The sequence below is a fragment of the Salvelinus fontinalis genome, chromosome 1 (assembly GCF_029448725.1).
Source record: "Salvelinus fontinalis isolate EN_2023a chromosome 1, ASM2944872v1, whole genome shotgun sequence".
NCBI classification, from domain to species: Eukaryota; Metazoa; Chordata; class Actinopteri; order Salmoniformes; family Salmonidae; genus Salvelinus; species Salvelinus fontinalis.
In genome coordinates this window covers 93,260,482-93,286,422 of record NC_074665.1, presented here as the reverse complement: position 1 = coordinate 93,286,422, position 25,941 = coordinate 93,260,482, and the positions used below count along the sequence as shown (strand labels likewise).

The 25,941-nt window shown below is 43.0% G+C and overlaps 1 protein-coding gene across 50 annotated transcripts in view; it reads left to right on the top strand.

Annotated features, from left to right (window-relative positions):
• The window catches only part of ank3b (ankyrin 3b), a 483,498-nt gene that overhangs the window by 342,471 nt on the left and 115,086 nt on the right, over nucleotides 1-25,941 (top strand). For 31 of the 50 annotated variants that reach the window (XR_008761019.1, XM_055936209.1, XM_055936160.1 and 28 more), the window contains 3 exons: nucleotides 15,304-15,336; nucleotides 16,860-17,084; nucleotides 17,789-17,887. Coding sequence is in view for 49 of the 50 variants with exons in the window: in XM_055936209.1 (XP_055792184.1) it covers nucleotides 15,304-15,336; nucleotides 16,860-17,084; nucleotides 17,789-17,887 (357 nt within the window). In the remaining variant the exon portion in view is untranslated. The remainder of the gene's footprint in view (nucleotides 1-15,303; nucleotides 15,337-16,859; nucleotides 17,085-17,788; nucleotides 17,888-25,941) is intronic. The other 19 variants (XM_055936384.1, XM_055936374.1, XM_055936346.1 and 16 more) reach the window with 3 other exon arrangements.

Sequence of the window (25,941 nt, the reverse complement as noted above, 5' to 3'; positions counted from 1 at the left end):
ATCTACAGTAGAACAGTCCTGTAGACTCTGGGTAAGATACAGTCTGACTCTATATCTACAGTAGAACAGTCCTGTAGACTCTGGGTAAGATACTGACTCTATATCTACAGTAGAACAGTCCTGTAGACTCTGGGTAAGATACAGTCTGACTCTATATCTACAGTAGAACAGTCCTGTAGACTCTGGGTAAGATACAGTCTGACTCTATATCTACAGTAGAACAGTCCTGTAGACTCTGGGTAAGATACAGTCTGACTCTATATCTACAGTAGAACAGTCCTGTAGACTCTGGGTAAGATACTGACTCTATATCTACAGTAGAACAGTCCTGTAGACTCTGGGTAAGATACAGTCTGACTCTATATCTACAGTAGAACAGTCCTGTAGACTCTGGGTAAGATACAGACTGACTCTATATCTACAGTAGAACAGTCCTGTAGACTCTGGGTAAGATACAGACTGACTCTATATCTACAGTAGAACAGTCCTGTAGACTCTGGGTAAGATACAGACTCTATATCTACAGTAGAACAGTCCTGTAGACTCTGGGTAAGATACAGACTGACTCTATATCCACAGTAGAACAGTCCTGTAGACTCTGGGTAAGATACAGACTCGACAGTAGAACAGTCCTGTAGACTCTGGGTAAGATACAGACTGACTCTATATCTACAGTAGAACAGTCCTGTAGACTCTGGGTAAGATACAGTCTGACTCTATATCTACAGTAGAACAGTCCTGTAGACTCTGGGTAAGATACTGACTGACTCTATATCTACAGTAGAACAGTCCTGTAGACTCTGGGTAAGATACAGACTGACTCTATATCTACAGTAGAACAGTCCTGTAGACTCTGGGTAAGATACTGACTCTATATCTACAGTAGAACAGTCCTGTAGACTCTGGGTAAGATACAGACTGACTCTATATCTACAGTAGAACAGTCCTGTAGACTCTGGGTAAGATACTGACTCTATATCTACAGTAGAACAGTCCTGTAGACTCTGGGTAAGATACAGACTGACTCTATATCTACAGTAGAACAGTCCTGTAGACTCTGGGTAAGATACAGACTCTACAGTAGAACAGTCCTGTAGACTCTGGGTAAGATACAGACTGACTCTATATCTACAGTAGAACAGTCCTGTAGACTCTGGGTAAGATACAGTCTGACTCTATATCTACAGTAGAACAGTCCTGTAGACTCTGGGTAAGATACAGACTGACTCTATATCTACAGTAGAACAGTCCTGTAGACTCTGGGTAAGATACAGACTGACTCTATATCTACAGTAGAACAGTCCTGTAGACTCTGGGTAAGATACTGACTCTATATCTACAGTAGAACAGTCCTGTAGACTCTGGGTAAGATACTGACTCTATATCTACAGTAGAACAGTCCTGTAGACTCTGGGTAAGATACAGTCTGACTCTATATCTACAGTAGAACAGTCCTGTAGACTCTGGGTAAGATACAGTCTGACTCTATATCTACAGTAGAACAGTCCTGTAGACTCTGGGTAAGATACAGACTGACTCTATATCTACAGTAGAACAGTCCTGTAGACTCTGGGTAAGATACAGTCTGACTCTATATCTACAGTAGAACAGTCCTGTAGACTCTGGGTAAGATACAGACTGACTCTATATCTACAGTAGAACAGTCCTGTAGACTCTGGGTAAGATACAGACTCTATATCTACAGTAGAACAGTCCTGTAGACTCTGGGTAAGATACAGACTGACTCTATATCTACAGTAGAACAGTCCTGTAGACTCTGGGTAAGATACAGACTGACTCTATATCTACAGTAGAACAGTCCTGTAGACTCTGGGTAAGATACAGACTCTACAGTAGAACAGTCCTGTAGACTCTGGGTAAGATACAGACTGACTCTATATCTACAGTAGAACAGTCCTGTAGACTCTGGGTAAGATACAGACTCTATATCTACAGTAGAACAGTCCTGTAGACTCTGGGTAAGATACAGACTGACTCTATATCTACAGTAGAACAGTCCTGTAGACTCTGGGTAAGATACAGACTGACTCTATATCTACAGTAGAACAGTCCTGTAGACTCTGGGTAAGATACAGACTCTATATCTACAGTAGAACAGTCCTGTAGACTCTGGGTAAGATACAGACTCTATATCTACAGTAGAACAGTCCTGTAGACTCTGGGTAAGATACAGACTGACTCTATATCTACAGTAGAACAGTCCTGTAGACTCTGGGTAAGATACTGACTCTATATCTACAGTAGAACAGTCCTGTAGACTCTGGGTAAGATACAAACTGACTCTATATCTACAGTAGAACAGTCCTGTAGACTCTGGGTAAGATACAGACTGACTCTATATCTACAGTAGAACAGTCCTGTAGACTCTGGGTAAGATACAGTCTGACTCTATATCTACAGTAGAACAGTCCTGTAGACTCTGGGTAAGATACTGACTCTATATCTACAGTAGAACAGTCCTGTAGACTCTGGGTAAGATACAGCTGACTCTATATCTACAGTAGAACAGTCCTGTAGACTCTGGGTAAGATACACTGACTCTATATCTACAGTAGAACAGTCCTGTAGACTCTGGGTAAGATACTGACTCTATATCTACAGTAGAACAGTCCTGTAGACTCTGGGTAAGATACAGTCTGACTCTATATCTACAGTAGAACAGTCCTGTAGACTCTGGGTAAGATACAGTCTGACTCTATATCTACAGTAGAACAGTCCTGTAGACTCTGGGTAAGATACAGACTGACTCTATATCTACAGTAGAACAGTCCTGTAGACTCTGGGTAAGATACAGCTGACTCTATATCTACAGTAGAACAGTCCTGTAGACTCTGGGTAAGATACAGTCTGACTCTATATCTACAGTAGAACAGTCCTGTAGACTCTGGGTAAGATACTGACTCTATATCTACAGTAGAACAGTCCTGTAGACTCTGGGTAAGATACAGACTGACTCTATATCTACAGTAGAACAGTCCTGTAGACTCTGGGTAAGATACAGTCTGACTCTATATCTACAGTAGAACAGTCCTGTAGACTCTGGGTAAGATACAGACTGACTCTATATCTACAGTAGAACAGTCCTGTAGACTCTGGGTAAGATACATGACTCTATATCTACAGTAGAACAGTCCTGTAGACTCTGGGTAAGATACAGACTGACTCTATATCTACAGTAGAACAGTCCTGTAGACTCTGGGTAAGATACAGTCTGACTCTATATCTACAGTAGAACAGTCCTGTAGACTCTGGGTAAGATACAGACTGACTCTATATCTACAGTAGAACAGTCCTGTAGACTCTGGGTAAGATACTGACTCTATATCTACAGTAGAACAGTCCTGTAGACTCTGGGTAAGATACAGTCTGACTCTATATCTACAGTAGAACAGTCCTGTAGACTCTGGGTAAGATACAGACTGACTCTATATCTACAGTAGAACAGTCCTGTAGACTCTGGGTAAGATACAGACTGACTCTATATCTACAGTAGAACAGTCCTGTAGACTCTGGGTAAGATACTGACTCTATATCTACAGTAGAACAGTCCTGTAGACTCTGGGTAAGATACAGTCTGACTCTATATCTACAGTAGAACAGTCCTGTAGACTCTGGGTAAGATACAGCTGACTCTATATCTACAGTAGAACAGTCCTGTAGACTCTGGGTAAGATACAGACTCTATATCTACAGTAGAACAGTCCTGTAGACTCTGGGTAAGATACAGACTGACTCTATATCTACAGTAGAACAGTCCTGTAGACTCTGGGTAAGATACAGTCTGACTCTATATCTACAGTAGAACAGTCCTGTAGACTCTGGGTAAGATACTGACTATATCTACAGTAGAACAGTCCTGTAGACTCTGGGTAAGATACTGACTCTATATCTACAGTAGAACAGTCCTGTAGACTCTGGGTAAGATACAGACTGACTCTATATCTACAGTAGAACAGTCCTGTAGACTCTGGGTAAGATACAGACTCTATATCTACAGTAGAACAGTCCTGTAGACTCTGGGTAAGATACAGACTCTATATCTACAGTAGAACAGTCCTGTAGACTCTGGGTAAGATACAGGCTGACTCTATATCTACAGTAGAACAGTCCTGTAGACTCTGGGTAAGATACAGACTGACTCTACAGTAGAACAGTCCTGTAGACTCTGGGTAAGATACAGACTCTATATCTACAGTAGAACAGTCCTGTAGACTCTGGGTAAGATACAGACTGACTCTATATCTACAGTAGAACAGTCCTGTAGACTCTGGGTAAGATACTGACTCTATATCTACAGTAGAACAGTCCTGTAGACTCTGGGTAAGATACAGACTGACTCTATATCTACAGTAGAACAGTCCTGTAGACTCTGGGTAAGATACAGACTGACTCTATATCTACAGTAGAACAGTCCTGTAGACTCTGGGTAAGATACAGTCTGACTCTATATCTACAGTAGAACAGTCCTGTAGACTCTGGGTAAGATACAGTCTGACTCTATATCTACAGTAGAACAGTCCTGTAGACTCTGGGTAAGATACAGACTCTATATCTACAGTAGAACAGTCCTGTAGACTCTGGGTAAGATACAGTCTGACTCTATATCTACAGTAGAACAGTCCTGTAGACTCTGGGTAAGATACATGACTCTATATCTACAGTAGAACAGTCCTGTAGACTCTGGGTAAGATACAGACTCTATATCTACAGTAGAACAGTCCTGTAGACTCTGGGTAAGATACAGTCTGACTCTATATCTACAGTAGAACAGTCCTGTAGACTCTGGGTAAGATACATGACTCTATATCTACAGTAGAACAGTCCTGTAGACTCTGGGTAAGATACAGACTGACTCTATATCTACAGTAGAACAGTCCTGTAGACTCTGGGTAAGATACAGACTGACTCTATATCTACAGTAGAACAGTCCTGTAGACTCTGGGTAAGATACAGCTGACTCTATATCTACAGTAGAACAGTCCTGTAGACTCTGGGTAAGATACAGCTGACTCTATATCTACAGTAGAACAGTCCTGTAGACTCTGGGTAAGATACAGCTGACTCTATATCTACAGTAGAACAGTCCTGTAGACTCTGGGTAAGATACAGACTGACTCTATATCTACAGTAGAACAGTCCTGTAGACTCTGGGTAAGATACAGTCTGACTCTATATCTACAGTAGAACAGTCCTGTAGACTCTGGGTAAGATACAGACTGACTCTATATCTACAGTAGAACAGTCCTGTAGACTCTGGGTAAGATACAGTCTGACTCTATATCTACAGTAGAACAGTCCTGTAGACTCTGGGTAAGATACAGACTGACTCTATATCTACAGTAGAACAGTCCTGTAGACTCTGGGTAAGATACTGACTCTATATCTACAGTAGAACAGTCCTGTAGACTCTGGGTAAGATACTGACTCTATATCTACAGTAGAACAGTCCTGTAGACTCTGGGTAAGATACAGACTGACTCTATATCTACAGTAGAACAGTCCTGTAGACTCTGGGTAAGATACAGACTGACTCTATATCTACAGTAGAACAGTCCTGTAGACTCTGGGTAAGATACTGACTCTATATCTACAGTAGAACAGTCCTGTAGACTCTGGGTAAGATACAGTCTGACTCTATATCTACAGTAGAACAGTCCTGTAGACTCTGGGTAAGATACTGACTCTATATCTACAGTAGAACAGTCCTGTAGACTCTGGGTAAGATACAGACTCTATATCTACAGTAGAACAGTCCTGTAGACTCTGGGTAAGATACAGACTGACTCTATATCTACAGTAGAACAGTCCTGTAGACTCTGGGTAAGATACAGTCTGACTCTATATCTACAGTAGAACAGTCCTGTAGACTCTGGGTAAGATACTGACTCTATATCTACAGTAGAACAGTCCTGTAGACTCTGGGTAAGATACACTGACTCTATATCTACAGTAGAACAGTCCTGTAGACTCTGGGTAAGATACAGACTGACTCTATATCTACAGTAGAACAGTCCTGTAGACTCTGGGTAAGATACAGCTGACTCTATATCTACAGTAGAACAGTCCTGTAGACTCTGGGTAAGATACATGACTCTATATCTACAGTAGAACAGTCCTGTAGACTCTGGGTAAGATACAGCTGACTCTATATCTACAGTAGAACAGTCCTGTAGACTCTGGGTAAGATACAGACTGACTCTATATCTACAGTAGAACAGTCCTGTAGACTCTGGGTAAGATACACTGACTCTATATCTACAGTAGAACAGTCCTGTAGACTCTGGGTAAGATACATGACTCTATATCTACAGTAGAACAGTCCTGTAGACTCTGGGTAAGATACAGACTGACTCTATATCTACAGTAGAACAGTCCTGTAGACTCTGGGTAAGATACAGCTGACTCTATATCTACAGTAGAACAGTCCTGTAGACTCTGGGTAAGATACAGCTGACTCTATATCTACAGTAGAACAGTCCTGTAGACTCTGGGTAAGATACAGTCTGACTCTATATCTACAGTAGAACAGTCCTGTAGACTCTGGGTAAGATACTGACTCTATATCTACAGTAGAACAGTCCTGTAGACTCTGGGTAAGATACAGACTCTATATCTACAGTAGAACAGTCCTGTAGACTCTGGGTAAGATACAGTCTGACTCTATATCTACAGTAGAACAGTCCTGTAGACTCTGGGTAAGATACAGCTGACTCTATATCTACAGTAGAACAGTCCTGTAGACTCTGGGTAAGATACAGACTGACTCTATATCTACAGTAGAACAGTCCTGTAGACTCTGGGTAAGATACAGCTGACTCTATATCTACAGTAGAACAGTCCTGTAGACTCTGGGTAAGATACAGTCTGACTCTATATCTACAGTAGAACAGTCCTGTAGACTCTGGGTAAGATACAGCTGACTCTATATCTACAGTAGAACAGTCCTGTAGACTCTGGGTAAGATACAGACTCTATATCTACAGTAGAACAGTCCTGTAGACTCTGGGTAAGATACAGACTGACTCTATATCTACAGTAGAACAGTCCTGTAGACTCTGGGTAAGATACAGTCTGACTCTATATCTACAGTAGAACAGTCCTGTAGACTCTGGGTAAGATACAGACTGACTCTATATCTACAGTAGAACAGTCCTGTAGACTCTGGGTAAGATACAGTCTGACTCTATATCTACAGTAGAACAGTCCTGTAGACTCTGGGTAAGATACAGACTGACTCTATATCTACAGTAGAACAGTCCTGTAGACTCTGGGTAAGATACAGACTCTATATCTACAGTAGAACAGTCCTGTAGACTCTGGGTAAGATACAGACTCTATATCTACAGTAGAACAGTCCTGTAGACTCTGGGTAAGATACAGGCTGACTCTATATCTACAGTAGAACAGTCCTGTAGACTCTGGGTAAGATACAGACTGACTCTACAGTAGAACAGTCCTGTAGACTCTGGGTAAGATACAGACTCTATATCTACAGTAGAACAGTCCTATAGACTCTGGGTAAGATACAGACTGACTCTATATCTACAGTAGAACAGTCCTGTAGACTCTGGGTAAGATACTGACTCTATATCTACAGTAGAACAGTCCTGTAGACTCTGGGTAAGATACAGACTGATTCTATATCTACAGTAGAACAGTCCTGTAGACTCTGGGTAAGATACAGACTGACTCTATATCTACAGTAGAACAGTCCTGTAGACTCTGGGTAAGATACAGTCTGACTCTATATCTACAGTAGAACAGTCCTGTAGACTCTGGGTAAGATACAGTCTGACTCTATATCTACAGTAGAACAGTCCTGTAGACTCTGGGTAAGATACAGACTCTATATCTACAGTAGAACAGTCCTGTAGACTCTGGGTAAGATACAGTCTGACTCTATATCTACAGTTGAACAGTCCTGTAGACTCTGGGTAAGATACTGACTCTATATCTACAGTAGAACAGTCCTGTAGACTCTGGGTAAGATACAGACTCTATATTTACAGTAGAACAGTCCTGTAGACTCTGGGTAAGATACAGTCTGACTCTATATCTACAGTAGAACAGTCCTGTAGACTCTGGGTAAGATACTGACTCTATATCTACAGTAGAACAGTCCTGTAGACTCTGGGTAAGATACAGACTGACTCTATATCTACAGTAGAACAGTCCTGTAGACTCTGGGTAAGATACAGACTGACTCTATATCTACAGTAGAACAGTCCTGTAGACTCTGGGTAAGATACAGTCTGACTCTATATCTACAGTAGAACAGTCCTGTAGACTCTGGGTAAGATACAGTCTGACTCTATATCTACAGTAGAACAGTCCTGTAGACTCTGGGTAAGATACAGACTCTATATCTACAGTAGAACAGTCCTGTAGACTCTGGGTAAGATACAGACTGACTCTATATCTACAGTAGAACAGTCCTGTAGACTCTGGGTAAGATACAGTCTGACTCTATATCTACAGTAGAACAGTCCTGTAGACTCTGGGTAAGATACAGACTGACTCTATATCTACAGTAGAACAGTCCTGTAGACTCTGGGTAAGATACAGACTGACTCTATATCTACAGTAGAACAGTCCTGTAGACTCTGGGTAAGATACAGACTGACTCTATATCTACAGTAGAACAGTCCTGTAGACTCTGGGTAAGATACAGTCTGACTCTATATCTACAGTAGAACAGTCCTGTAGACTCTGGGTAAGATACAGACTGACTCTATATCTACAGTAGAACAGTCCTGTAGACTCTGGGTAAGATACAGACTGACTCTATATCTACAGTAGAACAGTCCTGTAGACTCTGGGTAAGATACAGTCTGACTCTATATCTACAGTAGAACAGTCCTGTAGACTCTGGGTAAGATACAGACTGACTCTATATCTACAGTAGAACAGTCCTGTAGACTCTGGGTAAGATACAGACTGACTCTATATCTACAGTAGAACAGTCCTGTAGACTCTGGGTAAGATACAGACTCTATATCTACAGTAGAACAGTCCTGTAGACTCTGGGTAAGATACAGACTCTATATCTACAGTAGAACAGTCCTGTAGACTCTGGGTAAGATACTGACTCTATATCTACAGTAGAACAGTCCTGTAGACTCTGGGTAAGATACTGACTCTATATCTACAGTAGAACAGTCCTGTAGACTCTGGGTAAGATACTGACTCTATATCTACAGTAGAACAGTCCTGTAGACTCTGGGTAAGATACAGACTGACTCTATATCTACAGTAGAACAGTCCTGTAGACTCTGGGTAAGATACAGACTGACTCTATATCTACAGTAGAACAGTCCTGTAGACTCTGGGTAAGATACTGACTCTATATCTACAGTAGAACAGTCCTGTAGACTCTGGGTAAGATACAGACTGACTCTATATCTACAGTAGAACAGTCCTGTAGACTCTGGGTAAGATACAGACTGACTCTATATCTACAGTAGAACAGTCCTGTAGACTCTGGGTAAGATACAGTCTGACTCTATATCTACAGTAGAACAGTCCTGTAGACTCTGGGTAAGATACAGACTGACTCTATATCTACAGTAGAACAGTCCTGTAGACTCTGGGTAAGATACAGACTCTATATCTACAGTAGAACAGTCCTGTAGACTCTGGGTAAGATACAGACTGACTCTATATCTACAGTAGAACAGTCCTGTAGACTCTGGGTAAGATACAGACTGACTCTATATCTACAGTAGAACAGTCCTGTAGACTCTGGGTAAGATACAGACTGACTCTATATCTACAGTAGAACAGTCCTGTAGACTCTGGGTAAGATACAGACTGACTCTATATCTACAGTAGAACAGTCCTGTAGACTCTGGGTAAGATACAGACTCTATATCTACAGCAGAACAGTCCTGTAGACTCTGGGTAAGATACAGACTCTATATCTACAGTAGAACAGTCCTGTAGACTCTGGGTAAGATACAGACTGACTCTATATCTACAGTAGAACAGTCCTGTAGACTCTGGGTAAGATACAGACTCTATATCTACAGTAGAACAGTCCTGTAGACTCTGGGTAAGATACAGACTGACTCTATATCTACAGTAGAACAGTCCTGTAGACTCTGGGTAAGATACAGACTATATATCTACAGTAGAACAGTCCTGTAGACTCTGGGTAAGATACAGACTCTATATCTACAGTAGAACAGTCCTGTAGACTCTGGGTAAGATACAGACTGACTCTATATCTACAGTAGAACTGTCCTGTAGACTCTGGGTAAGATACTGACTCTATATCTACAGTAGAACAGTCCTGTAGACTCTGGGTAAGATACAGACTGACTCTATATCTACAGTAGAACAGTCCTGTAGACTCTGGGTAAGATACAGACTCTATATCTACAGTAGAACAGTCCTGTAGACTCTGGGTAAGATACAGACTGACTCTATATCTACAGTAGAACAGTCCTGTAGACTCTGGGTAAGATACAGACTGACTCTACAGTAGAACAGTCCTGTAGACTCTGGGTAAGATACAGACCGACTCTATATCTACAGTAGAACAGTCCTGTAGACTCTGGGTAAGATACAGACTGACTCTATATCTACGGTAGAACAGTCCTGTAGACTCTGGGTAAGATACAGACTGACTCTATATCTACAGTAGAACAGTCCTGTAGACTCTGGGTAAGATACAGACTGACTCTATATCTACAGTAGAACAGTCCTGTAGACTCTGGGTAAGATACAGTCTGACTCTATATCTACAGTAGAACAGTCCTGTAGACTCTGGGTAAGATACAGACTCTATATCTACAGTAGAACAGTCCTGTAGACTCTGGGTAAGATACAGACTCTATATCTACAGTAGAACAGTCCTGTAGACTCTGGGTAAGATACAGACTCTATATCTACAGTAGAACAGTCCTGTAGACTCTGGGTAAGATACAGACTGACTCTATATCTACAGTAGAACAGTCCTGTAGACTCTGGGTAAGATACAGACTCTATATCTACAGTGGAACAGTCCTGTAGACTCTGGGTAAGATACAGTCTGACTATATCTACAGTAGAACAGTCCTGTAGACTCTGGGTAAGATACAGACTCTATATCTACAGTAGAACAGTCCTGTAGACTCTGGGTAAGATACAGACTGACTCTATATCTACAGTAGAACAGTCCTGTAGACTCTGGGTAAGATACAGACTCTATATCTACAGTAGAACAGTCCTGTAGACTCTGGGTAAGATACAGTCTGACTCTATATCTACAGTAGAACAGTCCTGTAGACTCTGGGTAAGATACAGACTGACTCTATATCTACAGTAGAACAGTCCTGTAGACTCTGGGTAAGATACAGTCTGACTCTATATCTACAGTAGAACAGTCCTGTAGACTCTGGGTAAGATACAGACTGACTCTATATCTACAGTAGAACAGTCCTGTAGACTCTGGGTAAGATACAGTCTGACTCTATATCTATAGTAGAACAGTCCTGTAGACTCTGGGTAAGATACAGACTGACTCTATATCTACAGTAGAACAGTCCTGTAGACTCTGGGTAAGATACTGACTCTATATCTACAGTAGAACAGTCCTGTAGACTCTGGGTAAGATACTGACTCTATATCTACAGTAGAACAGTCCTGTAGACTCTGGGTAAGATACAGTCTGACTCTATATCTATAATAGAACAGTCCTGTAGACTCTGGGTAAGATACAGACTGACTCTATATCTACAGTAGAACAGTCCTGTAGACTCTGGGTAAGATACTGACTCTATATCTACAGTAGAACAGTCCTGTAGACTCTGGGTAAGATACTGACTCTATATCTACAGTAGAACAGTCCTGTAGACTCTGGGTAAGATACAGTCTGACTCTATATCTATAGTAGAACAGTCCTGTAGACTCTGGGTAAGATACAGACTGACTCTATATCTACAGTAGAACAGTCCTGTAGACTCTGGGTAAGATACTGACTCTATATCTACAGTAGAACAGTCCTGTAGACTCTGGGTAAGATACTGACTCTATATCTACAGTAGAACAGTCCTGTAGACTCTGGGTAAGATACAGTCTGACTCTATATCTACAGTAGAACAGTCCTGTAGACTCTGGGTAAGATACAGACTCTTGGTATGGAACTGCTTCATCAACGTTTTTAATTAATCTCTATGTTGGTGAGTGGAAGGTCATGATACCTTGGTCCCTCAAGGATTAAGGTTTGTTATAAATGTCAACTCTCTGTCTCTCTCTCTCTCTCTCTCTCTCTCTCTGTCTCTCTCTGTCTCTCTCTCTCTCTCTCTCTCTCTCTCTCTCTCTCTCTCTCTCTCTCTCTCTGTCTCTCTCTCTCTCTCTCTCTCTCTCTCTCTCTCTATCTCTCTCTCTAGGATCTAAGAATTCTTTATTTTCTCCTTCTTTCCTGTATTCTCTGTTTCTTCACCGTCCCTATATCATAATAGTAGTATTAGTTTATTTATAGTACTACTTCATTTATAGTCCTAGATTATTTCTACAGCTAGTTTATATAGTACTCGTTTATTTATTGTACTACTTAATTTATTGTACTAGTTTATTTACAGTACTACCTCATTATAATGCTAGTTGATATATAGTACAAGTTGATATATAGTAGAAGTTGATGTATTGTACTACTTAATGTATAGTACTACTTTATTGAGATGCAGTGCCTTAGATTGCTGCGCCACTCGGGAGCCCCGAGTACTAGTACTACTTCATTTCTAGTACTAGTTTCTAGTACTAGTTTATGTATAGTACTAATGTATTAATTATACTAGTTTATGTATAGTACTAGTTATTCATAGTACTACTTCATTTCTAGTACTAGTTTATTTATAGCACTAGTTTATAGTACTTGTTTATAGTACTAGTTTATTTATAGTACTATTTTATTTAAAATGACTACTTAATTTATAGGACTACTTAATTTATAGTACTAGTTTATTTATAATGCTAGTTTATTTATAGTAAGGCTTTATAGTACTACGCCATTTATAGTACTACTTTATTTATAGTACTACTTTTTTTACAGTACTACTTCATTTATAGTACTGCTTTATAGTACTACTTCATTTAAATTACTAGTTTATTTATAGTGCTACTTCATTTATAGTACTGCTTTATAGTACTACTTCATTTAAAGTACTACTTTATTTATAGTACTACTTTTTTATAGTACTACTTTATTTGGGCGGCAGGTAGGCTAGTGGTTAGAGCGTTGGGCCAGTAACCGAAAGGTTGCTAGATCAAGCTGACAAGGTTGTTCAAGGTCTGCCCCTGAACAAGGCCGTCATTGTAAATAAGAATTTGTTCTTAACTGACGTGCCTAGTTTAACAAAGCTTAAATAAAAATGTAAACAATTATACGATAGCACTAGTTTATTTATAGTACAAGTTTATGTATAGTACCACTTCATTTGTAGTACTGGTTTGTTTATATTACCAGTTTATGTATAGTCCAACTTTATGTATAGCACTACTTCATTTATTGTAATACTTCATTTATAGTACTAGTTAATTTATAGTACTACTTCATTTATAGTATGAGTTTATAGTACAAATGTATGTATAGTACTAGTATATGTATATTACTACTTCATTTATTAAAATAGTTCATACGTAGTACTAATTCATAAATAGTCCTACATTATTTATAGTACTAGTTTATAGTGCTAGTTTATTTATAGTACTAGTTTTTATAGCACTACTTCATTTATAGTAGTAGTTTATTTATTCTACTAGTTTGTTCATAGTACTTGTTTACTTATAATACTACCCCATTTATAGTATTAGTTTATTTATAGTATTAGTTTATAGTATTCGTTTTTTAGAGTATTAGTTTATTTTTAGTACTAGTTTATTTATAGTACTACTTCAATTATTGTCATAGCTTATTTATACTAATAGTTTATATTACTTGTTTATTTATAGTACTACTTGATTTATAGTACTAGTTTAGTTACAGTACTACTTCATTTATAGTATGAGTTTATAGTACAAATGTATGTATAGTACTATTATATGTATATCGTACCTCTAGTATATCTATAGTACTACTTCATTTATTAAAATAGTTCATAAGTATTACTAATTCATATATAGTCCTACATTATCTATAGTACTAGTTTATAGTGCTAGTTTATTTATAGTACTAGTTTTTATAGCACTACTTCATTTATAGTAGTAGTTTATTTATAATACTAGTTTGTTCATAGTACTTGTTTACTTATAATACTACCCCATTTATAGTATTAGTTTATTTATAATATTAGTTTATAGTATTCGTTTTTTAGAGTATTAGTTTATTTTTAGTACTAATTTATTTATAGTACTACTTCAATTATTGTCCTAGCTTATTTATACTAATAGTTTATATTACTTGTTTATTTATAGTACTACTTGATTTATAGTACTAGTTTAGTTACAGTACTACTTCATATATAGTACTAGTTGATGTATAGTACTACTGTATTGAAATGCAGTGCCTTAGACTGCTGCTCCACTCGGGAGCCCGGAGTACTAGTACTACTTCATTTATAGTACTAGTTTATGTGTAGTACTAGTTTATGTATAGTACTAATTTATTCATTGTGCTAGTTTATGTATGGTACTAGTTATTTATAGTACTACTTCATTTCTAGTAATAGTTTATTTAAAATTACTGCTTCATTTATAGTACTAGTTTATTTATAGTACTAATATTATTTATAGTACCTCTTTTTTTTATAGTACTAGTTTTTTGTAGCACTAGTTTATTTATAGTAGAAGTGTATGTATCATACACGTTTATGTATAGTACAAGTTTATGTAGTACTACTTCATTTATAGTGCTACTGCATTTATAGTACTAGTTTATTTATAATACGTGTTTATTTATAGTACTTCTTCATTTATTGTACTGCTTTATAGTACTACTTAATTTAAAGTACTAGTTTATTTATAGTACTACTTCATTTGTAGATCTATGAATCTTCATTCATAGATTATGTATAGTACTAGTTTATAGTACTAGTTTATTTATATCACTACTTTATTTATAGCACAAGTGTATTTATAGTACTAGTTTATTCATAGTACTAGTTTATTTGTAGTACTAGTTTATTTATAGTACTTCTTTATTTATAGTACTAGTTTATTTATAGTAGTAGTTTATTTATAGTACTAGTTTTTTCTGTCTTTATTTAACCCCCTAGTATGACTCAAAATGATGACTGTGGTTTCTCCTGCTCCTTTTTCCTCCTCCCTCCTCTTCCTCCCTCCACTTTTCCTCTCCTCCTGCAGCTCTTCCTCTCCTCTACCTCAGTATGACTCCAGGTGATGATTGGTTACTCTCTGTTGTTACCACGGTTACTCTATGTTGTTATCACGGTTTCTGTTACCACAGTTTCTGATACCATGGTTACTGTTGCCACGGTTTCTCTCTGTGCTTGTTTGATCTGTAATCTACCTCACCTGAATCTACCTCAACACTTAGAAAAGAGACACATGGGAAGATAGGAATGACATTATTACAAGTAGCCCACAATAGATGACATTGTCACATTCTTGTGTCTAGATTTGTACGTGTTATTCTTAAACTGACATCAGTCCCATTACTTTCATATTGATATAATTTGTATTGGCTGAGTTGCCGCAGGCATCCTCAACACCATCAGCCATAACCTAGACACCATGTTGTTCTAGTAAATGGACTAACTAGCAGAGTGAATAAAGCTGTACTATCAGCCATAACCTAACAACCCTCCCTCCCCTTCCTTTCCTCCCTCCCCTTCCTTTCCTCCCTCCCTCCCCTTCCTTTCCTCCCTCCTTTCCTTCCTTCCTCCCTCCCTCCCTCCCTCCCTTTCCTCCCTCCCCTCCCTCCCCTTCCTTTCCTCCCTCCCCTCCCTTTCCTCCATCCCCTTCCTTTCCTCCCTCCCTCCCTCCATCCCCTTCCTTTCCTCCCTCCCCTTCCCTCCCTCCCTCCCTCCCTCCCTCCCTTTCCTCCCTCCCCTTCCTTTCCTCCCTCCTTTCCTTCCTTCCTCCCTCCCTCCCTCCCTCCCTCCCTTTCCTCCCTCCCCTCCCTCCCCTTCCTTTCCTCCCTCCCCTCCCTTTCCTCCATCCCCTTCCTTTCCTCCCTCCCTCCCTCCATCCCCTTCCTTTCCTCCCTCCCCTTCCCTCCCTCCCTCCCTCCCCTTCCTTTCCTCCCTCCCTCCCTCCCTCCCTCCCTCCCCTTCCTTTCCTCCCTCCCTCCCTCCCTCCCTCCCTCCCCTTCCTTCCCTCCCTCCCCTTCACTTCCTCCCTCCCCTTCACTTCCTTCCCTCCCTCCCTCCCTCCCTCCCTCCCTCCCTCCCTCCCTCCCCTTCCTCCCTCCCCTTCCCTCCCTCCCTCCCTCCCTCCCTTTCCTCCCTCCCCTTCCTTTCCTCCCTCCCTCCCCTTCCTCCCTCCCTCCCTCCCTCCCTCCCTCCCTCCCTCCCTCCCCTTCCTTTCCTCCCTCCCTCCCTCCCTCCCTCCCTCCCCTTCACCTCCTCCCTCCCCTCCCCTTCACTTCCTTCCCTCCCTCCCCTTCCCTCCCTCCCTCCCTCCCTCCCTCCCTCCCCTTCCTTTCCTCCCTCCCTCCCTCCCTCCCTCCCCTTCCCTCCCTCCCCTTCACTTCCTCCCTCCCTCCCCTCCCCTTCACTTCCTTCCCTCCCTCCCCTTCCTTCCCTCCCTCCCCTTCCCTCCCTCCCTCCCTCCCTCCCTCCCTCCCTCCCTCCCTCCCTCCCTCCCTCCCTCCCTCCCCTTCACCTCCTCCCTCCCTCCCCTTCACTTCCTCCCTCCCCTTCCCTTCCCTTCCCTCCCTCCCTCCCTCCCTCCTGTAGGTTCCTGGTCAGTTTCATGGTGGACGCACGCGGCGGCTCCATGCGGGGGAGTCGTCATAACGGAATGCGCATCATCATCCCACCCAGGAAGTGCACGGCTCCGACACGCATCACCTGCCGCCTGGCGAAGAGGCACAGGCTGGCCACGCCCCCACCGATGGTGGATGGAGAGGGGTTGGCCAGCAGGCTGGTGGAGGTGGGGCCTGCTGGAGCTCAGTTCCTGGGGTAGGCCTTCACATCGTTGATTTACCTGTTTGTTAGCCTTGATGCTTCTTTCCTCATCTCCATGGAAGCCATCTGTTCTGGTAGTGTTTGGTGTTTCAGTGTTTAGATAGAGGAGCCCACCTTTGTTCCCATGCCAACACAGACCCCCAGTAGACCCCAGCACTACTAAAGTATTGTAGGTCAGTCTGCTGCTTCTTCACATAGCATCCTGTAGCATCCACATAGCACTTCTACCATGTGTTGGATAGTCATAGAAAGAGACTGCTTATAGTCTAGAGGTAGCATCACAGAACTAGCCTCCACACAGTGATGCTAATGATGTCTTAGAGGTAGCATCACAGGACTAGCCTCCACACAGTGATGCTAATGGTGTCTTAGAGGTAGCATCACAGAACTAGCCTCCACACAGTGATGCTAATGGTGTCTTAGAGGTAGCATCACAGAACTAGCCTCCACACAGTGATGCTAATGATGTCTTAGAGGTAGCGTCACAGAACTAGCCTCCACACAGTGATGCTAATGTTGTCTTAGAGGTAGCATCACAGAACTAGCCTCCACACAGTGATGGTAATGATGTCTTAGAGGTAGCGTCAGAGACCACTTTAGGTCAGATCGCCATTTGTTCATGTGCTGTTTTGGTGGAATGCCAGTTTGTTGCTCATATCATCTTCTGTGTCTCTTACTGCTGCTTGGATGTACCTCAGTAAACTGCACCTTCCTAGAAAGCTCCCATGTCTAGACGATGGAGAGATGTTGGTTAGCCGAGTCCTGCAGCTGGGGCCACCAGGAACTAAGTTTATTGGGTAGGAGCAGCATCCCTTAGAGAGACATCAGGCTGTCCATGATAGATAATATCAGGACCATCCCATAGAGCAGGGGTTCCCAAACTGACTCTGGACCCCCCTTTCCAGCATCGGGGAACATCCCGTGCCCCACCCCCCACCCCGGCCTGCACGCGCGTGTGCCACGTCTGTTGGGCTCAAGCACTGTTCTTGTTGGTGTTGACAAGTTTGCATGTTAAAAGCGTTGTATTCATGTGATTTTTGAGTGACTAAAAAATTACAACAATATCTATTGGCTAAAATGACAAGAGGAACTGATGATGCACTACCCAATTTAGAAAATTATACTATTACAACTTTCAAGAGTAAGTTTAAAGTTTATTTAAGTTTAAGTAAGTTTATTTTTATTTAAAAAATGATTGGGGGGGGCACGCCCCACAGTTTGGGAACCACTGCCGTAGAGAGACATCAGGCTGTCCATGCTAGATTATATTAGTACCATCCCCATCACGACCATGTGATTACCACTGAGAGACATCAGGCTGTCCATGCTAGATTATATTAGTACCATCCCCATCACGACCATGTGATTACCACAGAGAGACATCAGGATGTCCATGCTAGATTATATTAGTACCATCCCCATCACGACCATGTGATTACCACAGAGAGACATCAGGCTGTCCATGCTAGATTATATTAGTACCATCTCCATCACGACCATGTGATTACCACAGAGAGACATCAGGCTGTCCATGCTAGATTATATTAGTACCATCTCCATCACGACCATGTGATTACCACAGCTGTAGAGAGACATCAGGCTGTCCATGCTAGATTATATTAGTACCATCTCCATCACGACCATGTGATTACCACAGAGAGACATCAGGCTGTCCATGCTAGATTATATTAGTACCATCTCCATCACGACCATGTGATTACCACAGAGAGACATCAGGCTGTCCATGCTAGATTATATTAGTACCATCTCCATCACGACCATGTGATTACCACAGAGAGACATCAGGCTGTCCATGCTAGATTATATTAGTACCATCCCCATCACGACCATGTGATTACCACAGCTGTAGAGAGACATCAGGCTGTCCATGCTAGATTATATTAGTACCATCTCCATCACGACCATGTGATTACCACAGAGAGACATCAGGCTGTCCATGCTAGATTATATTAGTACCATCTCCATCACGACCATGTGATTACCACAGAGAGACATCAGGCTGTCCATGCTAGATTATATTAGTACCATCTCCATCACGACCATGTGATTACCACAGAGAGACATCAGGCTGTCCATGCTAGATTATATTAGTACCATCTCCATCACGACCATGTGATTACCACAGAGAGACATCAGGCTGTCCATGCTAGATTATATTAGTACCATCTCCATCACGACCATGTGATTACCACAGAGAGACATCAGGCTGTCCATGCTAGATTATATTAGTACCATCCCCATCACGACCATGTGATTACCACAGCTGTAGAGAGACATCAGGCTGTCCATGCTAGATTATATTAGTACCATCCCCATCACGACCATGTGATTACCACTGAGAGACATCAGGCTGTCCATGCTAGATTATATTAGTACCATCCCCATCACGACCATGTGATTACCACAGAGAGACATCAGGCTGTCCATGCTAGATTATATTAGTACCATCTCCATCACGACCATGTGATTACCACAGCTGTAGAGAGACATCAGGCTGTCCATGCTAGATTATATTAGTACCATCTCCATCACGACCATGTGATTACCACTGAGAGACATCAGGCTGTCCATGCTAGATTATATTAGTACCATCCCCATCACGACCATGTGATTACCACAGAGAGACATCAGGCTGTCCATGCTAGATTATATTAGTACCATCCCCATCACGACCATGTGATTACCACTGCTGTAGAGAGACATCAGGCTGTCCATGCTAGATTATATTAGTACCATCTCCATCACGACCATGTGATTACCACAGAGAGACATCAGGCTGTCCATGCTAGATTATATTAGTACCATCCCCATCACGACCATGTGATTACCACAGAGAGACATCAGGCTGTCCATGCTAGATTATATTAGTACCATCCCCATCACGACCATGTGATTACCACAGAGAGACATCAGGCTGTCCATGCTAGATTATATTAGTACCATCTCCATCACGACCATGTGATTACCACAGCTGTAGAGAGACATCAGGCTGTCCATGCTAGATTATATTAGTACCATCTCCATCACGACCATGTGATTACCACAGAGAGACATCAGGCTGTCCATGCTAGATTATATTAGTACCATCTCCATCACGACCATGTGATTACCACAGAGAGACATCAGGCTGTCCCTGCTAGATTATATTAGTACCATCTCCATCACGACCATGTGATTACCACAGAGAGACATCAGGCTGTCCATGCTAGATTATATTAGTACCATCTCCATCACGACCATGTGATTACCACAGAGAGACATCAGGCTGTCCATGCTAGATTATATTAGTACCATCTCCATCACGACCATGTGATTACCACAGCTGTAGAGAGACATCAGGCTGTCCATGCTAGATTATATTAGTACCATCTCCATCACGACCATGTGATTACCACAGAGAGACATCAGGCTGTCCATGCTAGATTATATTAGTACCATCTCCATCACGACCATGTGATTACCACAGAGAGACATCAGGCTGTCCATGCTAGATTATATTAGTACCATCCCCATCACGACCATGTGATTACCACTGAGACATCAGGCTGTCCCTGCTAGATTATATTAGTACCATCTCCATCACGACCATGTGATTACCACAGAGAGACATCAGGCTGTCCCTGCTAGATTATATTAGTACCATCTCCATCACGACCATGTGATTACCACTGAGACATCAGGCTGTCCATGCTAGATTATATTAGTACCATCTCCATCACGACCATGTGATTACCACAGAGACATCAGGCTGTCCCTGCTAGATTATATTAGTACCATCCCCATCACGACCATGTGATTACCACAGAGAGACATCAGGCTGTCCATGCTAGATTATATTAGTACCATCTCCATCACGACCATGTGATTACCACTGAGAGACATCAGGCTGTCCATGCTAGATTATATTAGTACCATCTCCATCACGACCATGTGATTACCACTGAGAGACATCAGGCTGTCCATGCTAGATTATATTAGTACCATCTCCATCACGACCATGTGATTACCACAGAGAGACATCAGGCTGTCCATGCTAGATTATATTAGTACCATCTCCATCACGACCATGTGATTACCACTGAGACATCAGGCTGTCCATGCTAGATTATATTAGTACCATCTCCATCACGACCATGTGATTACCACTGCTGTAGAGAGACATCAGGCTGTCCCTGCTAGATTATATTAGTACCATCCCCATCACGACCATGTGATTACCACTGAGACATCAGGCTGTCCATGCTAGATTATATTAGTACCATCTCCATCACGACCATGTGATTACCACTGAGACATCAGGCTGTCCATGCTAGATTATATTAGTACCATCTCCATCACGACCATGTGATTACCACAGCTGTAGAGAGACATCAGGCTGTCCATGCTAGATTATATTAGTACCATCCCCATCACGACCATGTGATTACCACAGAGAGACATCAGGCTGTCCATGCTAGATTATATTAGTACCATCTCCATCACGACCATGTGATTACCACAGAGAGACATCAGGCTGTCTCTGCTAGATTATATTAGTACCATCCCCATCACGACCATGTGATTACCACAGAGAGACATCAGGCTGTCCATGCTAGATTATATTAGTACCATCCCCATCACGACCATGTGATTACCACAGAGAGACATCAGGCTGTCCATGCTAGATTATATTAGTACCATCCCCATCACGACCATGTGATTACCAATGAGAGACATCAGGCTGTCCATGCTAGATTATATTAGTACCATCCCCATCACGACCATGTGATTACCACAGAGAGACATCAGGCTGTCCATGCTAGATTATATTAGTACCATCTCCATCACGACCATGTGATTACCACAGAGAGACATCAGGCTGTCCATGCTAGATTATATTAGTACCATCCCCATCACGACCATGTGATTACCACAGAGAGACATCAGGCTGTCCATGCTAGATTATATTAGTACCATCCCCATCACGACCATGTGATTACCACAGAGAGACATCAGGCTGTCCATGCTAGATTATATTAGTACCATCCCCATCACGACCATGTGATTACCACTGAGACATCAGGCTGTCCATGCTAGATTATATTAGTACCACCCCCATCACGACCATGTGATTACCACAGAGAGACATCAGACTGTCCATGCTAGATTATATTAGTACCATCTCCATCACGACCATGTGATTACCACAGCTGTAGAGAGACATCAGGCTGTCCATGCTAGATTATATTAGTACCATCTCCATCACGACCATGTGATTACCACAGAGAGACATCAGGCTGTCCATGCTAGATTATATTAGTACCATCCCCATCACGACCATGTGATTACCACAGAGAGACATCAGGCTGTCCATGCTAGTTTATATTAGTACCATCTCCATCACGACCATGTGATTACCACTGAGACATCAGGCTGTCCATGCTAGATTATATTAGTACCATCTCCATCACGACCATGTGATTACCACAGAGAGACATCAGGCTGTCCATGCTAGATTATATTAGTACCATCCCCATCACGACCATGTGATTACCACAGAGAGACATCAGGCTGTCCATGCTAGATTATATTAGTACCATCTCCATCACGACCATGTGATTACCACAGAGAGACATCAGGATGTCCATGCTAGATTATATTAGTACCATCCCCATCACGACCATGTGATTACCACAGCTGTAGAGAGACATCAGGCTGTCCATGCTAGATTATATTAGTACCATCCCCATCACGACCATGTGATTACCACAGAGAGACATCAGGCTGTCCATGCTAGATTATATTAGTACCATCCCCATCACGACCATGTGATTACCACAGCTGTAGAGAGACATCAGGCTGTCCATGCTAGATTATATTAGTACCATCCCCATCACGACCATGTGATTACCACTGAGACATCAGGCTGTCCATGCTAGATAATATTAGTACCATCTGAAAGGTGTTGCCTGCTAGCTTGCGCTGGCTTGGGCTTTTCCCCTCCTGGCTGTTCCAGCTCTACCTGCTTGTTGGGCAGGATACTCACTGCTGCACCAGTATCCTGGCTGTTCCAGCTCTACCTGCTTGTTGGGCAGGATACTCACTGCTGCACCAGTATCCTGGCTGTTCCAGCTCTACCTGCTTGTTGGGCATGATACTCACTGCTGCACCAGTATCCTGGCTGTTCCAGCTCTACCTGCTTGTTGGGCAGGATACTCACTGCTGCACCAGTATCCTGGCTGTTCCAGCTCTACCTGCTTGTTGGGCATGATACTCACTGCTGCACCAGTATCCTGGCTGTTCCAGCTCTACCTGCTTGTTGGGCAGGATACTCACTGCTACACCAGTATCCTGGCTGTTCCAGCTCTACCTGCTTGTTGGGCATGATACTCACTGCTGCACCAGTATCCTGGCTGTTCCAGCTCTACCTGCTTGTTGGGCAGGATACTCACTGCTGCACCAGTATCCTGGCTGTTCCAGCTCTACCTGCTTGTTGGGCAGGATACTCACTGCTGCACCAGTATCCTGGCTGTTCCAGCTCTACCTGCTTGTTGGGCAGGATACTCACTGCTACACCAGTATCCTGGCTGTTCCAGCTCTACCTGCTTGTTGGGCATGATACTCACTGCTGCACCAGTATCCTGGCTGTTCCAGCTCTTCCTGCTTGTTGGGCAGGATACTCACTGCTGCACCAGTTTCCTGGCTGTTCCAGCTCTACCTGCTTGTTGGGCATGATACTCACTGCTGCACCAGTATCCTGGCTGTTCCAGCTCTACCTGCTTGTTGGGCATGATACTCACTGCTGCACCAGTATCCTGGCTGTTCCAGCTCTACCTGCTTGTTGGGCAGGATACTCACTGCTACACCAGTATCCTGGCTGTTCCAGCTCTACCTGCTTGTTGGGCAGGATACTCACTGCTGCACCAGTATCCTGGCTGTTCCAGCTCTACCTGCTTGTTGGGCAGGATACTCACTGCTGCACCAGTATCCTGGCTGTTCCAGCTCTTCCTGCTTGTTGGGCATGATACTCACTGCTGCACCAGTATCCTGGCTGTTCCAGCTCTACCTGCTTGTTGGGCATGATACTCACTGCTGCACCAGTATCCTGGCTGTTCCAGCTCTACCTGCTTGTTGGGCAGGATACTCACTGCTGCACCAGTATCCTGGCTGTTCCAGCTCTACCTGCTTGTTGGGCAGGATACTCACTGCTGCACCAGTATCCTGGCTGTTCCAGCTCTTCCTGCTTGTTGGGCAGGATACTCACTGCTGCACCAGTATCCTGGCTGTTCCAGCTCTACCTGCTTGTTGGGCAGGATACTCACTGCTGCACCAGTATCCTGGCTGTTCCAGCTCTACCTGCTTGTTGGGCAGGATACTCACTGCTGCACCAGTATCCTGGCTGTTCCAGCTCTACCTGCTTGTTGGGCAGGATACTCACTGCTACACCAGTATCCTGGCTGTTCCAGCTCTACCTGCTTGTTGGGCAGGATACTCACTGCTGCACCAGTATCCTGGCTGTTCCAGCTCTACCTGCTTGTTGGGCATGATACTCACTGCTGCACCAGTATCCTGGCTGTTCCAGCTCTACCTGCTTGTTGGGCATGATACTCACTGCTGCACCAGTATCCTGGCTGTTCCAGCTCTACCTGCTTGTTGGGCATGATACTCACTGCTACACCAGTATCCTGGCTGTTCCAGCTCTACCTGCTTGTTGGGCATGATACTCACTGCTGCACCAGTATCCTGGCTGTTCCAGCTCTACCTGCTTGTTGGGCATGATACTCACTGCTGCACCAGTATCCTGGCTGTTCCAGCTCTACCTGCTTGTTGGGCATGATACTCACTGCTGCACCAGTATCCTGGCTGTTCCAGCTCTACCTGCTTGTTGGGCATGATACTCACTGCTACACCAGTATCCTGGCTGTTCCAGCTCTACCTGCTTGTTGGGCAGGATACTCACTGCTGCACCAGTATCCTGGCTGTTCCAGCTCTACCTGCTTGTTGGGCATGATACTCACTGCTGCACCAGTATCCTGGCTGTTCCAGCTCTACCTGCTTGTTGGGCAGGATACTCACTGCTGCACCAGTATCCTGGCTGTTCCAGCTCTACCTGCTTGTTGGGCAGGATACTCACTGCTGCACCAGTATCCTGGCTGTTCCAGCTCTACCTGCTTGTTGGGCATGATACTCACTGCTGCACCAGTATCCTGGCTGTTCCAGCTCTACCTGCTTGTTGGGCAGGATACTCACTGCTGCACCAGTATCCTGGCTGTTCCAGCTCTACCTGCTTGTTGGGCAGGATACTCACTGCTGCACCAGTATCCTGGCTGTTCCAGCTCTACCTGCTTGTTGGGCAGGATACTCACTGCTACACCAGTATCCTGGCTGTTCCAGCTCTACCTGCTTGTTGGGCAGGATACTCACTGCTGCACCAGTATCCTGGCTGTTCCAGCTCTACCTGCTTGTTGGGCAGGATACTCACTGCTACACCAGTATCCTGGCTGTTCCAGCTCTACCTGCTTGTTGGGCAGGATACTCACTGCTGCACCAGTTTCCTGCTATCATGACCGTTGATCCTTTCCCAAGTTTGGTTACTAGCCTGAAACCTCCCTTAACACATGGAGATAACTTTGCTCTGAAGAAGGAGAAGGCTGGGTGTCTATGTTCTCAGTCTCTGATACGTCTCTACTCCCCTCACTAGGTAGTATCTCCTGTCACCGTAATGTCCAGAAGGGGAGTAGATTGGGACTTACATCTTAACATTTGTTTCATACAAGTTTTCAATTTGCTAGATATAAAATACAAAAGGAGGCTACATATCGATTATTCCTCTTGAGTTATGTTCTGTGTG